This window comes from Camelus dromedarius, chromosome 27 (assembly GCF_036321535.1).
Source record: "Camelus dromedarius isolate mCamDro1 chromosome 27, mCamDro1.pat, whole genome shotgun sequence".
NCBI lineage: Eukaryota > Metazoa > Chordata > Mammalia > Artiodactyla > Camelidae > Camelus > Camelus dromedarius.
In genome coordinates, this window is record NC_087462.1 from 22,775,551 (window position 1) to 22,792,499 (window position 16,949).

Below are 16,949 nucleotides of genomic sequence, written 5' to 3' on the forward strand. Positions count from 1 at the left end.
CAAGCCGGCTGATTTGATTTTCTCACTCTCTCTCTTTTTCTCCTCGGGAAGGGAGGACGAGGGCCACCGCCAAGGACAGCGACCGCGGCCCTGACCCGGCGGCCCACCGCCAGCCGCCAGGGGGCGGGGCTAGGGGGAGGCGGAGCCGGGCCGGCAGGGGCGGGGCTCGGGCGTGAAGGGGCGGGGCCGGCGGGGTGATGGCCCCGGTTGTCGCTGCCGCCGCCGCTGCTGCCGCCTCAGCAGCAGAAACCGAAGTCGCCGCCGCCGCCGCCGCCGCCGCCGCCGCTGCCGCCTCCCGGGTCGCCGGCCGCCCGCGCGCTGGCTCGGCTGGGACCCGCAGCCATGGAGGACTTCATCGTGATCTCGGACGACAGCGGCTCCGAGAGCTCCGGGGGCGCCCGCTCGGGCCGGGCGCGGAGGCTCCGCCGGGCCCTGTCCCGCACCCCCGGTGCGCCTCCCCGCCGAACCGTGGTGAGTGAGCCCGCTGCCTGTGGCCGAGCCGCTCGGTGGCCGGGGCGTCGCCTCGGCTCGGGAGCGGACCACCCGGCGCGGCCGGGCCCGGCCCGCTGCTCTCGGCGGCCCAGCCGTCCGCCCCTGGGCGCCTCACAGCTGCAGCGGCTTCCCGCCTTGCCGCCTTCCCGGCCTGTCCAGCCCCGGCCAGGCCTCCCGGGCTCCGCGCTCAAGCCCGAGCGGGCTGCGGCTGGAGAGTGGCGGCCGAGCACATGGACGAGCAGGTCCTGGCGCGCCTGGTGCGGGGGGTGCCGGAGCCCCCGGGGGGCCGCGGTCCAGGCCGGGCCGGGCTGGGGGGCTGGGGGCCTGGCGGGGGACGCGGGGGCCCTGGGGGCGTCCCGGACCCCGAGGCAGGGACGTGGGAGCGTGTAATTGGCTTGTGGTGGGTGCAGATGAATGCAGGGAGGTAACAGGAGCCCGGGCAGGGCGGGAGGGAAGCTGGGGCCTGGGCCAGATAGTGGCCTCGCTCCAGGGCCTGGCAGCCGAGCGAGGGGCCCGATTTTGGAGCTGTGGAGGAGGGTGATTTATGTCGCTTAGCAAACATTTACCAAGCTCTAAACGGATAGCGAGGGAAGCCTCTTGCACGAAGTCTTTTTCCCTCAGGCTCCCTTAGTCTTTGTCCTTCTTCCTGAGGGAATGAATAAAACATCTATGGTCCTTGCCCTTCTAGAATCCTCCACAGATATTTATTGAACCCTAACTCTGGGCCAGATGTTCCAGGAGCTGGGGATAGGATAGAACACACAACATCTGTGGTTCCCGTCACACAAGGTGATGTAGTCAACAAGTGGCTATTGAGGACTCAGGGGCTGGGAGGTGGGCAGGGCACCCCCTCTATCAGAAGACTCTCCACGTCAGACTTGCAACAGTCTTCTCCAGCCTCCCAGAGTCACGCCCCAGAAATAAAGGAATTATCACGCCCCTGTTCTTTGTAAACACCTTTCTTCACATGCAGATATTGTCAAAACAGATCTAACTTCTGCTCCTCCAGGCCCCTTCCCTTCCCAGCTTTGTAGTCCCCAAGCCTCCACTGTGAGCCACCTTTGTGTCCCAGGTATAGTGCTAAATCTAGGAGGTCACTATGCATGGCCTGTAAAACTAATTAACTTATGGTGCTGAGTTGACATGGTTCAATCAAGAGTGATTCTCTGTCAATTTCAGTAAAGAATTTAGAGGAGATGGACAGACAAAGAGATTTTCAAGTAAAAGTGACCCCACCTGGGAAGTGACTGTACTGACTGCTGTGACAGTGTCAGGGCCATACAAGATCTGCATTAAATATTGGTTGGATGAAAGAATGGTTGAAGGAATGGGGGAGAGAGCAGTTCAGATGGTGTTTGATAGGTGAGAGCGGATACAGTAGGAGCAGGCTTGGGGTGGAGGGAATGCTGCATTCAGTTTGGACTTCAGAGGAGTTGAACTCTGGAGAAAAGTCAGGACTGGAGAGATTTGGTAATCATCTCAGTAGAAAGGAACCTTGAAGGCCTAATTGTGATTTAGATAATCAAGGAAAGAGTATAGAAAGAAAAGGTGAAAGAAAAAAAAAATGCTGCAGAATAACTCACAAACTGCCTTTCCTCTTAGTTCCTCCTCTTTTCTATTCCTCTTCCTCTCAATCCCCACTTAACTTTGTCCTTCCTACCTGCTTCCTTTCCTGCCAAGTGGTGTCTGTCTTCCCTCATCCTGGTCCAGCTTCCTTCTCCAAGTGCACCGATGTCATCCTTATCCCAGTCTGTTGTGTGTACTGTCACCCTTCTCACACACACACGCGCACACACACACACACACACACACACACACACACACACACAGGGGTGTTCTCAAATTGCCCCCCTCCCTTATGACTACCCAACCAAGCATTTTGACATGGAACCCTCTGGGTTAAAGAGAAATAAAGGGCAGGTTCCAGAGCAGTGCCCAGTGTAAATCTTGCTTCTCCCAATATTTACTCCAGCTTTCTAAAAACTCCAAGCTGGTTCTCCTTTTATCTTTCTAGCAAGTTAGATAAGGGTGGTAGGATAACCACATAAAAGGTCAAGTCTCATTAAGAGACTTGCAAGGTTATAAAGCCTAAGGTGTCTTTGTCCAACTTTTCCTCAAAGCCCCAAGGTCAGAGGAACCTCTGTGCAAATCAGGAACTACCCACCTTCTCCCCTACCCCTGAACCACCCCTTCTCTCTCTCTCTCTCACACACACACACACAGCTGTGGGAGGAGCTTTGGCAAATTCTGTCATCTCAGCTTTTGCACTTGAGAACATCAGTGCCTACATGGCAGGACCATTAGAAGGTTTTTAATGAAGCAATGCAAGGAAAATGTTCAGCATAAATGATAGCTTTGGCTACACTTTGTGCTGTTTCTCAGCCAGGCCTGACCTTCTCAAGCTTGGCAAGCAATGAAATAGAAGAAACAAGTTTTGTAAAAAAAAAAAAAATTTTTTTTTTCTGTTTTTACAAATATTTGACTGAGGGGAAACAACTTGCTTCAGTTCGGAAGATCAGAAAGCCATCTCCAGTGCTGAAGCCGACGTTTCTGAACTCTTGGGTCTTAACCTGGGCTTTTGTCTTCAGCGAGTTGATGAAATGTGTCTGTGTTTTTTATAATATTTATTGGGTTGTTTTTCCCCACTTATAAAAGCAGAACATGTTCAGATAATTTTGGTTGGCCTAATTACAAAAAAATTTAGAAATATATATGGAAGAAAATTTAAATTGCCCTTAATCTCACCATCCAAAGATAACCAGTGTTAACATTTTGAAGTCTGCCTGCCTGAACTTTTATCTGTAAATGCCAGTGTGCTCTCATAATGTATCCATGTGTCTCCGCAATACATATTTTTGCAAAAATGAAGTCTTGCTATACTTCATTGTTTTCAGCTTGCCTTTTTCTCTTAATATACTTTTTATCTCTTTCTGTGTCACTAAGTAACACATCTTCAGTATTTTAATGTATTTCATTGTACAGATTCATAATTATATTTCTCTTTTCCTATAAATGGATATCATTCTGCCATTTCTAAATTTTCTCTAATTATAAACAACTCAGGGAGAAATTTCCTGAGAAATAATTTTTATATCCTTATTCATTTGTTTGTTAGTGAGATTGCTGAGTCAAAATGGGTGCCCTCTTTGGAGGGCTTTTGCTGTATATTGTCAAATTTCCTACAGAAATCGTGCACCAATTACATTCCCACCATACCCCTTTCGCCGCTACCTGGTCACTCCTAGATACTGTCAATTTATTGAGGAAATATTTATTGAACACTTACTATATGCCAGGCCACTCTTGAAGGTGCTAAGACTACAGCTGTAAACAAAACCAAGTCCCTGTTCTCGTGGAGATTTCATTTTAGTCAGACAGAGACAAAGAGTAAACAACCACATAAATGTCATGTCAGATGATGTACAGGGTGTTAGGAAGAAAAGTAAGGCATTTGTGTTCTTTTAATCTTTGCTGATTTGATAGATTTTGTGAGCTGTCATGGTTTTAGTTGGGGGGCCTGTGATTCATTTCTTCCTTAAATATTTATTGAGCACATGCTTTGACCCTGGGTTGCAAAGGTCAACAAGATGACGATGGGCCTACGTTCTGATGGGGAAATATAAGAAACAAACTAACAAATAAGTGAACAGTGTAACAGAGAGTAACTTGGGTGGAGCTGGGAACATTAGGTCATGTTTTCAAAGAAGCCCTCTCTGAAAAGTTCATGTTTGATCTGAGAACAAAATAACAGAACAGATTTGTTATGAGGACATCTTGGGAAATAAAGTAACAGCAAGGGCACAGCAGGAGCGGAGGCTTGGAGGTGGGAATAGGCTCGACTGGGGGAATCGAAAGGTCAGTGGGGCTGGAACGTGAGTGCAGGACAGAGTTGGAAGAGATGAGAAGTTGATGGGCTGGGTTATACAGGGCCTTGAGGACCACAGTAAGGAATTTGGATTTTATTCTTACGTAGTAAGTAATCTTTGAAGGGTTTTGAGCAGGGAAATAACATGATCTGATTTACATTTTTAAAAGGTGACTACCATGAGATGAGAAGACTGTAAGATAAGTTGACTGTGTAAATTTATCATCCAGGTGGAGATCTTTCCCCAAATGAAAGGGGGTGTTAACTGGACAGGGTGTCAAGCAACAGGTGAAAACTGAAACTGTCCAAAACAAACCAGAAGTATAGTCACCTTACTGTAAGGGACAAAAGTAGAATCAGGGAGATCCATCTCGGAGGTGGCAGCAACAGTCCAGACCAGAGATAATTGTAGCTTGGACTAGAGTGGTGATGCAAGCTGGGGGAGCAGAAGGATATGAGAGGTATTTAGGAAGTAAAATCAACTGGTCCAGATCCTTGGACATGGTTAATGAGGGGAAGGGAGGAATCAAGAATGATGCCCTGGTTTGGGCCTGAGCTACTGGATGCAAGTCCATGTCAGTCACTGAAATGAGGACGCCTTGAGCAGGAACAGGGTTGAAGGAAAGATTCAAGAGTTCTTTTTTAAAGGTGTTAAATTTAAGCTGCCTGTGGGATAGCCAACAGGTATGATGTTTGTACTGAGTTTGGAGGCCAGAGGAGAAGTCCTGACTAGGGCCCCACATTTGGTGTCATAGCACACAGGTTGTAGTAAAGTCATAGGCCAAGATGAGATCATGCAGGCTGAGTGTCTACAAGTGGGAGAGCACACAGGACCTAGCCCTGGGACGTGCCACCACGCCTCGCCCAGGTGAGGGCGAGGGAAGGAGGAGCAGCTAGTGAGGCTGGCGGTCAGAGCATGTGCCCAGCATGCGGTAGAGCTGGACACCCTGCACATGTTTATTTGAGATAGAATATTGGAGACCTCTCTCTATACACAGTGTGTGTGTGAGTGTGTGTCATCTGCCTCTTCTTGTCCTATCAAGTTTAGGGGTTTTTTTTTCTGCTAATTTTTCAGTTTTATTTACATAGTAAAGACTTTATAGGTTGGATTGGGTCCCCCAAAATGATATGTTGAAGTCCTGGCCACCACTACAGAATGTGCCCTGATTTGAAAGTAGAGTCACCGCAGATGTAATCAGTGAAGATGAGGTCATACAGAGTAGGGTGGGCCCTTAATCCCGTATGACTAGTGTCCTCATAAGAAGATGTGAAGACGGAGAAAGAACACATGTGACAATGGGAGCGATGCAGCTGCAAATCGAGGACACCAAGCAGTGTTGCTGGCGACACCAGAAGCTCAGGGAAAAGCACAGAACTGACTCTCCCGTAGAGCCTTCGAGAGAGCATGGCCCTGAAGACACCTTGATTTTGGACTTCCAAGCCTCCAGAACTGTGAGAGGATAAATTCTTGTTGTTTTAAGCCAGCCAGTTTGTAGTAATTTGTACCAGGAAACTAACAAAGCCCCCTGTGTCATGCATGTCACATTTTTTCAACCTTTTGATTTCTTTGGTTTTCTTTACAGTTTTAAATTAGTATGTAGTCAATTCTGTAACTCTTCTCCTTCATGATTTCTGTCTTTGTTGTCACACTTAGAAAGGCTTTCCTTACTCCTAAAATCATAAAAATATTTTTTGCGTTTAATTCATTAATCCACCAGGATTTCGTTTCAAAAAAAGAATAAAATCGTATTTTTCTCTCCAGACGGTTAGCTAGTTGTCCCAACATCGTTTATTGAATTACCTATCCATTTTACCCAGTGGTTTGAAATATTACCTTTATCAACTGATAACCTTCGTGTCTATCTGTGGACTTTGTATTGTGGCCTCATAACATGCTGTTATGGTAATAAGCAAAGGAAACTCTCATTGCTTTTCCTTTTTAGAATTTTTCTGGCTAGCTTTGCATATTTATTCTTTCAGGCAACTTTAAAATTATTTGGTCAACTTCCAAATTTTTACTTTTAAATTGGGATTACACTAAATTTAGTAATCCATAGTTTGTGGTGTTTTATTTAATGAAGTTTTACATTTTTACATATGTCTTTGTGCATCTTCTTTCTTTCTTTTTCTTTTGTTTTATATTTAGAAAGATTTTTCCTGTCCTGAGATTATTTTCCTACTATTTCCTTACTATTGTTCTTTTACTGTCTCATTCTTAATTTTTAGTTCTTTAATTCATCTAAAATGTTTTATGCAGCATGAAGTATGCTTACCATTTTCCGTATACTGTATTGCCTTATTTCTAAGACAGCACTTAATCTAAGACTTGCTGTCAATGTAAGAACAGGTTTTTAGGGAAAAAGAAACTATCACATGAAATGTATACACTATTATATGCATCCTGATTGCAGATGTATGAGGGAAACATTCTGGATATTCGATTTTATAATATATGATGTAAATCAACTGTCTGGGAATCATTTGTTAAATAATTATTTTTCTCCACTTATTTGAAACACATTTTTTACACCAGATTATTTTATACACTTGTATCTGTTTCTGGGTTTTCTATTCTGTTGCAATGATTTGTCTATTCTCAATGCCAGAACTCTACTGTTTTACTTTTGTGGTTTGATATTTTTTCATATCTGGCAGAGCAATTACCTCTCCTTACTTTTTTTTTCCCAAGAAATTTCTTGGCTGGTGTGACCATTTAGTTCTCCAAGTGAATTTTAGAATCATCTTATCAAGGATTACATTAGCTCAGGGGATTACCTTGGGCCAGTTTATTCTGTGCTGTGGGAGGCTGTCCTGGGGCACTGGGATGTTTAGTAGTGTCTTTGGTCTCTACCCCCCAGATCGATGCCAACCCATCACAGCACTCCCCTCCGCTTGTGACAACCAGATAGTGCTAAATGTCTCCTGTGGGGGGCAGAATTGCCACTGGTCCAGACCACTACATTAGATTTATCATTTAAAGGAGAATTAATATCTTAGTAATATTGTCTTTCTAATTAGAAGCATAGTTTAACTTTTCATTTTATGGGGTTTTCCTTCTTGGCAATCAATAAAACTTTAAGCCTTCCTTTGTTTGGGTCCTGTGCCTCTCCTATCAAGGAGCTGGTATTTTGATTCTGAATGACTGCTGTATAGGGTTGACCATATTAATCATGGTGAGCATGAATGACATAGTGAGAAAAGCTGGCGTTCATGCCAGGCATCATGTGAAGTGCCTTGCATGGATTAGCTCGTGCCGTCTTCACTGCAGCCCCATGAGAGTGTAGGTACTATTATTGTCCCTATTTGATAGATGAGGAAACTGAGGTAGGTTCAACCAGGTGCTAACTGGTAGAGTTTTAACTATTTTTATGTGTTTGTACACAAACATACATAAATGTCTAATTTTCTCCCAGTAGAGTCATACTAATCTTTTAAACTACTTAATACATTTTAGGCATTTTAAAAATATTGGTACCTCTTTCAAACTATTGTCCACTTTGTTTACAGTGGTATTCCCAGTATATAATAAGGATCCAGGCCCACAGTATTCATTTAATAAGTACTTTATCAGCTGTATGTTATTCTAATATAAAAAAAAGCCATAATTTATTTAACCAGCCCCTTATCGATTTTAATTTTTTTTTGCTATTACAGACTATGATGTAATGAACTCTCTTGCATGGTCATAAGAGTGTGTTTGTAGGACAGGTTCCTTACAGTGGAATTTTGAAATTAAAGAGCAATATGTATTTATGATTTTAATATATGTCACTGCTGTAGACATAACGTCGTTTGTTGTGGGATCTTAGTATCTGAAATCCAGAGCTCTGTTTGCAAAAACTCCCACCTTTGGTGATAAAATGTATTTCTTCCTAAAGAAGCTTCAATTCCATATACATTCCTAGGCTCCCTCGCACCTAAGGCTTGGACATATGTACTTATTCCAGACTTCGAATTGGAAGCTGGTGATGAGAAAAGCAGGGTAAAGTGGACTCTATTTTGGCGAGGCCACAGCAGCAATGGCCTGACACGTAGCAGTAGGGCCCAGGGCACAGCTGGCCACGTGACAGTGATACTGGCATATTCAGTTATGCAGTATGGTTTCAAGCATCCATTATGGCTGCATAGACTCCAAGCTTGTTCTCAGGCTCTCCTCTAAATCCTGGGTGCTACCCATTATCCTTAATCAGTTCCTTTTGTACTTAAATTAATCAGAGTGGATGTTTTTTAGGATTTGGTTTTTTCACTTGCTCCTAAGATCCCTGGCTGATACATAACCACCAAATTATACTTCAAAAAGACTGTAACGTACATTCTTACATGAACAGTGTTTAAGAATACTTGTTTTCTTATACTTTGGCCAACCTGGATGTTATCAAACTTCTTAGATTTGTGCCACAGGTAATAGTCTAACTTTTCAATTGTCTAGAATTTTGCTCAAAGGGAAGGCTCCTCTCAAATAGTAGGTTAACTCATTTAATACTGTTGAATGATCTACCCGATTATGTGGAAAACTACCTGTGTCATAAGCTAAGTGTCCAGCTCTGGGGCCCATTTTCTACATATTTTAATTGCTGTAGCTCTGCAGTTTACCTTGACGTTTGGTAGGGCAAAGCCTCCTTATTTATCTTTCGTTCTCCTTTTATGTTATTCTTGAGTCTTTCCTCTTTCAAATGAACTTTTGAATCATCTTATTCATTCTTTTTAAAAATACCACTGGAATTTTGTTTGGGGTTTGTTAAATTTATATATAGATTAATTTGGGGATAACCAACACTTTTTAAACTTTAAATTTTGTTATAAAATTTATATGGATAGACCTATATCTATTAAAGAAATTGAATCAATGAGTAATTACCTTTCAAATCACAAAGCACCAGGCCCAGATGGGTTCACTGGTACATTCTTCTAAACATTTAAGGAAGAAATTACACCAATTCTCTACAGAAGATAGAAGCAAAAGAAATAAATACTTCCTAACTTATTCCATGAGGCCAGCATTACCCTAATGCCCTAAAAACAGACAAAGACATTGTAAGAAAAATACAGGCCAGTATGTCTCATTGAACATAGATGCAAAATTCCTCAACAAAATGTTAGCAAATTGAATCTAACAATGTATAAAAATATACACCATGACCAAGAGGAATTTACCCTAGGTATGCAAGTCTGGCTCAACATTCAAAAATCAATTAATGTAATCCAGCACATCAACAGGCTAACAAAGAAAAACCACATCATATCAATAGATACAGAAAAAGCATTTAACGAAATACAATATCCATTCATGGTATTTAAAAAAAAAATCCTCAGCAAACTCGGATTAGAGGGGGAGTTTCCTCAACTTGATAAAGAACATCTACAAAAACAAAACAAACAAAAAACCTATCATACTTAATGGTACAAAGCTTGAAATTTTCCCACTTAGATCAAGAACAAGGAAAGGATGTCCCCTCTTATCAATGCTTTTCAGTGTTGTGCTGGAAGTCCTAGCTAATATAATTAGACAAGAAAAAGAAAAGTATACAGATTGCAAAAGAAGAAATAAAACTGTCTTTGCTCACAGATGTCATAATCACATATGAAGAAAAAAATCTGAACGAACTGACAAAAAAAAATCTAATAGGGGATAATAGCAAAATTGTAGGATGCAAGGTCAGTTTACAAGGCAGTCACTTTCCTATATTCCAGCAATGAACAAGTAGAATTTGAAGTTAAAAACATATTACCATTTATTTTAGAACCTAAAAACAAGAAATAACTAAATATAAACCTAACAAAACATATATAAGATTGGTATGAGGAAAACTCCAAAACTGATGAAAGATATTTAAGAACTAAATAAATGGAGAGAGATTCCATGTTCATGGATAGGAAGACACAACATTGTCCAAAATGTCAGTTCTTAGGAACCTGATCTATAGATTCAATGCAATCCCAATCAAAATCCTAGCAAGTTATTTTGTGGAGATCAATAAACTGATTAAAGTTTATATGAAGAGGCAAAAGCCTGAGAATAGCCAACTTAATACTGAAGAAGAACAAAGTCAGGGGACTGCCACTATCATATGGACTTCAAGACTCACTACAAACTACAATAATCAAGACAGTGTGATATTGGTGAAAGGAAAGACAGACAGATAAGTGGAACAGAATAGAAAGCCCAGAAACAGAACCACATTACTGCAGTCAACAAAGACTATAGAACAGGCGCTAAAGTAGTACAATGGAGCAAAGATAGTCTTTTCAGTAAATGGTGCTGGATAAGATAGCTTCCCATTTCTTTCTATCATCTTCAATTTCCTTCATCAATATTTTATAGTAACGTGGTACTGAAAGTCTTAGCTGGTACAATAAGGCAAGAAAAGGAAATAACAGGCATACAGATTATAAAGGAAGAAATAAAAGTGTACCTTTTTCCAGAAAACATGACTATGTACATGGAAAATCCTAAAGAATCTACAGGAAAGAACAAGGGGCGGGGAAGATGGAGGAAGAGAGGAAAGAAGGAAGGAAGAGAAACCCTTTTAGAACAAGTAAGTGGGGTTATAAGTTAGCGAGGTCCCTGCATACAAGGTCAACACAAATCAATGATATTCTGTATACGAGCAGTAAACATTTGGAAACCTAAATTGAAAACACAGTATCATTTACAAACATCCCCAAAAATGAAATACTTTGATATAAATCTAACAATATATATATAGGATCAATATGTTGAAAACTACAAAATGCTTCTGAAAGAAAGAAAACTTAAATAAGAGACATACTGTGTTCATGGATGGGAAGACTCAACATACTAAAGATGTCAATCTCTTCCCAAACTGACGTATAGATTTAACTTAATTCCTACCAAAATCTGAACGTGGTCCTTTATGAATATAGACAAGCTGCTCCCAAAATTTGTGTGGAAAATAGGAAATAAATTAGCCAAACAATTTTGAAAAAGACTATATAGTTGGAGGAATCAAACTATCCGATTTTAAGATTTACTATTTAGCTACAGCAATTATGACAGTGTGCTATTGGTTGAAGGATTACCACATCAATAAATGGAATAGAATAGAGACCTGAGAGACCCACACAAGTATAGCTGATTTTTTTTTATAAAGATGCAAGAATAATTCATTGGAGGAAAGATAGTATTTTCAACAAACAATGCTGGAACAATTGGACATTCAAAGGCAAAAAAAGAACCTTGGCATAGACATCATACCTTATACCAAAATGGTAACCTTACCCAAGGAAAAAGCAGATAGTCTCCCTAGGGTAGAGGGCTTAAAAAGAGAAAGGGGGATCCTGGGTCAGTCTTTGGTTCTAGTTTCACCAAATAATGAAGCCATTACTTTTTCCTTGTAGAAAAGACTGACAGGTGAAGGGAAACCTGAAGTATCTCTTTTATTTTCGGTCTTGTTGAATGGAAGTTCCATACATGAGGTGTGGAAGATCAGCTTTCCCCCTCGGAATTATTTCATTTTCAATTCAGCTCGTATTTCTGGAGCACTTAACCATGTGTCGGATGCTGTGCCAGTCACTGTGGCACTGTACTCAGTCCTAGAGGGAAAGATAAGCAGTTAATTTGGGGATATAGTGAAGAGCCTGGACCAGGACCTTCTGCCTTCAGCAGCATGACTGTTCTTACAGGGCTCTCTGCTAAAACAAAACAAAACAAAACAACTAGATCTTGAATGAAACTAATTTTTCCTGCTTGGTGGGCTGGCAGGAATTAACAGAAACCTCCGCGGAGAAAAAGAAAACCAAAACCATGAGCTGATCCTGGAGTGGAGAAGAGCAAATCCGTTATCAGCGCCGTGATAAGGAGCCAAGCCTCCGACCAGCACCTTGCAGGTGCTGGCGAACGAGACTCCCAACTTCAGGCTTTTCGGCTACAAAATGTGAATAATACTCGCCTCACAAGGTTGCTGTGAGGCATTGAGTTCTGAAAACAGGATTAATGGGAAGGACAAGGGCCTTGTGGGTTTATTGCTGAGTTTCATTCTGCAGATGCAAACTATTGGAGTGTCTTAGTCATCTGTATTTCTCTTCCCTCTGGTGACATAATTATTAAAATTAGAAACATAATTTATTATCTGTGAAAACTTAGGGTAATATGTGATGGAAATACAAATTACTTAATTAGGAGTTAGGAAGAGGCTGAGAGGACTACGAGATGAGAGGATCAATCTACAATAGTTATTAGATCAAGATTATTCGTTTATCATTTGTTAAGTCCATGATACCGTATAGGTACCAAGGATACAGGATACAAAAATAAGTTGCTGTCTAAAGGGGGAGAGGATTAGCAAGTGCTCTGCCGTATGCACTGAAGTGATACGGTGTGTACAGAGTGCTGTGGAGTCATTGAAGAGGGGAGCAATGAACTCTCTCCGAGGTAGAGCAATGCAGTTGAATTGTACTTCCAATCTATGAAACTCCCTTAACCTGCTAAAATACTCCCTGAAGGCGCAGTGAAAAATCAGCTGACAGTAGGGAGAAATCTACTCCTGAAAGATAGCTGCATGGGGCAATCTGAGTTTGCTGCATTCCCTGATTTGCCACTTACATGGCAGAAAGCTGAAGTTTCATGGTTTTGAAATGTCAGGGGATAGAGGTCAAGAATGGCAGAGCAGCAAGTAATTGGGAAAGAATCCACAGAAGCAAGACAGTCACAGGAAGGGTAAACCCTAAAATTTGAGTAAAATCTCTGCCCAAATCCTTGACTGACAGCCAAATTAGGCAAGCACAGGAGAGAACCACTCTGCCCCCCACCACCAAGGGGTCAGGTTAAAAGAGCAGCAGCTGGAAACCATAGATACCAGCAAAGCTATTAACACCTACCTTGTGTGAAGGAGACAAAGCTTGCAGTTTGAGCTCAGGCAGATTAACGACTCGAACAACAACAATGAAAAGACAGTTTTTAGAAGGACACAATCAGATCATTACATGTATTACATATAATACTGTTTCCAACCAAAAATTACTAGACATGCAAAGAAACAGAAGTGTGACCCATACTCAGGGGAAAAAGCAGGGCAGTCAATAGAAACTGACTCTGGGTGAGCCTAAGTGTCGGATTTAACAAAAACTTCAAAGTAACTATTATAAATAGGTTCATCCAGTTGAAGAAAATATGGCGTCAGTGAGTGAATAGCTAAGAAAATCTCAACAGAGAAATGAAAACTATAAAAAACAGAAATCCAGTTTATAAAAAAAGGGAACTTTAGATACAGAGATAGATACAGCCAAGAAGGAAGATTGTAGATATATATGTAAATATATCAATAATTAAGTGTAAATGAACCAAAAACTAATCAAAAGGGCAGAGGTTGTCAGACTGGACAAAAAAGCAATGACCAGCTATGTGTTAGTTATATGAGGTACACTTAATTTTTTCTCATTTTAATTTTTTTTCCATGTTCTTTTTCATTACAGTTTACTACAAGCCATTGAGTATAGTTCTCTGTGTCATACAATAGGACCTTGTTGTTTTATCTGTTCTGTACGTAGTAGTTTCTATCAGCCAATCCCAGACTCCCAGTTTATCCCACCCTTGCCCCCACCTCCCGGGTAACTTTAAGTTTGTTTTCTATGTCTGCAAGTCTCTTTCTGTTTTGTAAGTTCATTTGTATCATTTTTTTAGATTCCACATATAAGTGCTATCATGTATTTGTCTTTCTCTGACTGACTGACTTCACTTACTATGATAGTCTCTGTGTCCATCTATGTTGCTGCAAATGACATTATTTCATTCCTTTTTATGGCTGAGTAGTGTTCCATTCTGTATATATACACCACATTTTCTTTATCCATTCATCTGTCGATGGACATTTAGGTTGCTTCTATGTCTTGGCTATTGTAAATAGTGCTGCTGTGAACATTGGGGTGCTTGCATCTTTCTGAATTGGAGTTTTTCTCCTGATATATGCCAAGGAGTAGGATTGCTGGATCATATTGTAACTCTATTTTTAGTTTTTTAAGGATCCTCCATACTATTCTTCATAGTGGCTGCACCAATTTACATTCCCACCCACAGGGCAGGAGGGTTCCTTTTCCTCCACACCGTCTCCAGCATTTATTATTTGTAAACTTTTGATAATTGCCCTTCTGACTGGTGTGAAGTGATACCTCATTGTAGTTTTGATTTGCATTTCTCAAATAATTAATGATGTTGAGCATGTTTTCATGTGCCTTTTGGTCACCTGTATGTCTTCTTTGGAGAAATGTCTATTTAGATCTTCTGCCCATTTTTTGTTTGGGTTGTTTGGTTTTTTGATATTGAGCTGTGTGAGCTACTTGTATATTTTGGAAATTAATCCCTTGTCAGTTGCATTATTTGCAAATATTTTCTCCCATTCTGTAGGTTGTCTTTTTGTTTTGTGTATAGTTTCCTTTGCTGTGCAAAAGCTTTTGAGTTTAATTAGGTCCCATTTGTTTATTCTCGTTTCTATTTCCATTACTCTAGGAGCAGAAAATATTGCTGCGATTTATGTCAGTGTTCTGTCTATGCTTTCCTCTAGGAGTTTTATAGTATCCAGTCATACATTTAGGTCTTTAATCCATTTTGTGTTTATTTTTGTATATGATGTTAGAGAATGTTATGATTTCATTCTTTTACATGTAGCTGCCCAGTTTTCCCAACACACTTATTGAAGAGACTGTCTTTTCTCCATTATATATTCTTGACTCCCTTGTTGTAGATTAATTGACCATAAGCACGTGGGTTTATTTCTGGACTTTCTGACCTGTTCTGTTGAGCTATGTGTCTGTTTTTGTGCCAGTACCATACTGTTTTGATTACTGTAGCTTTGTAGTATAGATGAGATGCACTTTAAATATAAAGACACCAATACATAGAGAATAAAAGAATAGAAATGTACCATGCAAGCAGTATGCATAAGAAATTTAAAGCAGATATATTAATACCAGAAAAAAAATCAGTACAAGGAGGATTGCTGGAGACTAAAAGGAATCCTTCCAGTGATAACTGGGCTAATACATTAAGGAGGTATAACAACTATAAGTGTATATACATCTAATAAAATGAATTTCAAAATACATGAAGCGAAAACTAACTGAATGAAAGGGAGAAACAGTCAAAGCCACAGTCGTGGTTGGACACTTTAATACACTTCTCTCAGTAATTGATAGCACAACTGGATCCCCTCAAAAGTGAAGAACTCAAAGATCCGAAAGCCACCATCAACAACCATGACCTAACTGGCATTTATATCCAGCAACTGCAGAATGCAATTTTTTTCCAAGTGTACAAGGAACATTCAGCAAGTAGGCCATATGATAGGACATAAAATAAGTCTCAGTATATTTCAGAAGGTTGAAATCTTACAAGGTTCGTTTTCTGACCATAATGAAAGTAAGCTTGAACTACATGATAATTAAATGACTGTTTACTAAGAATTATGGGATGAAGCTAAAGCAGTATTTACAGGGAAATTTTTAGCTTTAAAATACTAATGTTACAAAAGAAAGATTTCAGAAATTCAGTACCTAAGCTTTCACATTAAGAAACTAGAAAAAGGGTAAATTAAATCCATAGTAAGTAGAAGGAAGGAAATAATAATGATAACAATAGAAATATATGAAATCGAAGACAGATTAAAAACCTGGTCCTTCGGAAAGAGCAATAAAATTGATAAACTTCTAGCTAGACTGATCCGGAAAAAATGCAAAGGATACAGGTTACCAACATTAGCGATAAAAAGAGAGAATCAAGAATAAATCTATACAGGGTATAGAATTTGAAAGATAATAAGGGACTGTTACAAACAACTTTTGTTAGTAAATCTCATAATTTAGATGAGACAAATTCCACAAGTCACAAAACTAACACAAGAAGAAATAGAAGAAATTATTAATAGCCCTATGTCGGTTAAATTTTAAATTTGTAATTTAAAATTTTCCTACGAAGCAAATTTCAGGCCCAGATAGCTTCACTGGTGATTTCTTTAAACACTAAAGAAAGATACAGTACCAATCCCACTCAACCTAAACAGAGTGGGTGGGAATATTTCCCAAGTCATTTAATGAGGCCAGTTTTATTCCAATAGCAAAACCAGTAAAAGAAATTATAAGAATAGCAAAACCAGTAAAAGAAATTATAAGAATAGAAAATTATAAGAAATAATATTCTTCATGAATATGTATAATGTAAAAATTCTTAACAAAGTATTGATATATTAAACTGAACAATATAGAAAAAGAATAACACATCATAACCAAGTGGAGTTTTCCCCAGGATAAATTTACTATTAGAAAAGCAATGAATATAATTTTTGATGTTAATATGACAAAAAAAAAATCTCAACATATGCAGAAAAATCACTTGACAAAATTTAATGATTCTCAATGAAAACTCAGAAAAGGAAAAAAAAATCTGTTAGAAAAGTGAACATTTGTTTTGAATGAGAAAAGAAATCACATTAAATTACAAACTATTAAAAGCTGAAAAAAATCTGATATGGGACATCTGTGAAAACTCCACGACTGACATTATACTTAAGATGAAAGTCTCATGTGCCTGCTTTTAGCACTTCTGTTGAGAATTATACTGGATGCTTTAGCCATTGCAATAGTC

General features: G+C 40.1%; 1 protein-coding gene across 1 annotated transcript in view; it reads left to right on the forward strand.

Moving 5' to 3' along the window:
• The first annotated feature begins 285 nt into the window (after positions 1-285).
• The window catches only part of SIMC1 (SUMO interacting motifs containing 1), a 56,841-nt gene continuing 40,177 nt past the window's right edge, over positions 286-16,949 (forward strand). Inside the window, exon 1 of the mRNA XM_031437832.2 lies at positions 286-471. Coding sequence (XP_031293692.2) covers positions 343-471 — 129 coding nt within the window. The 5' untranslated portion in view covers positions 286-342. The remainder of the gene's footprint in view (positions 472-16,949) is intronic.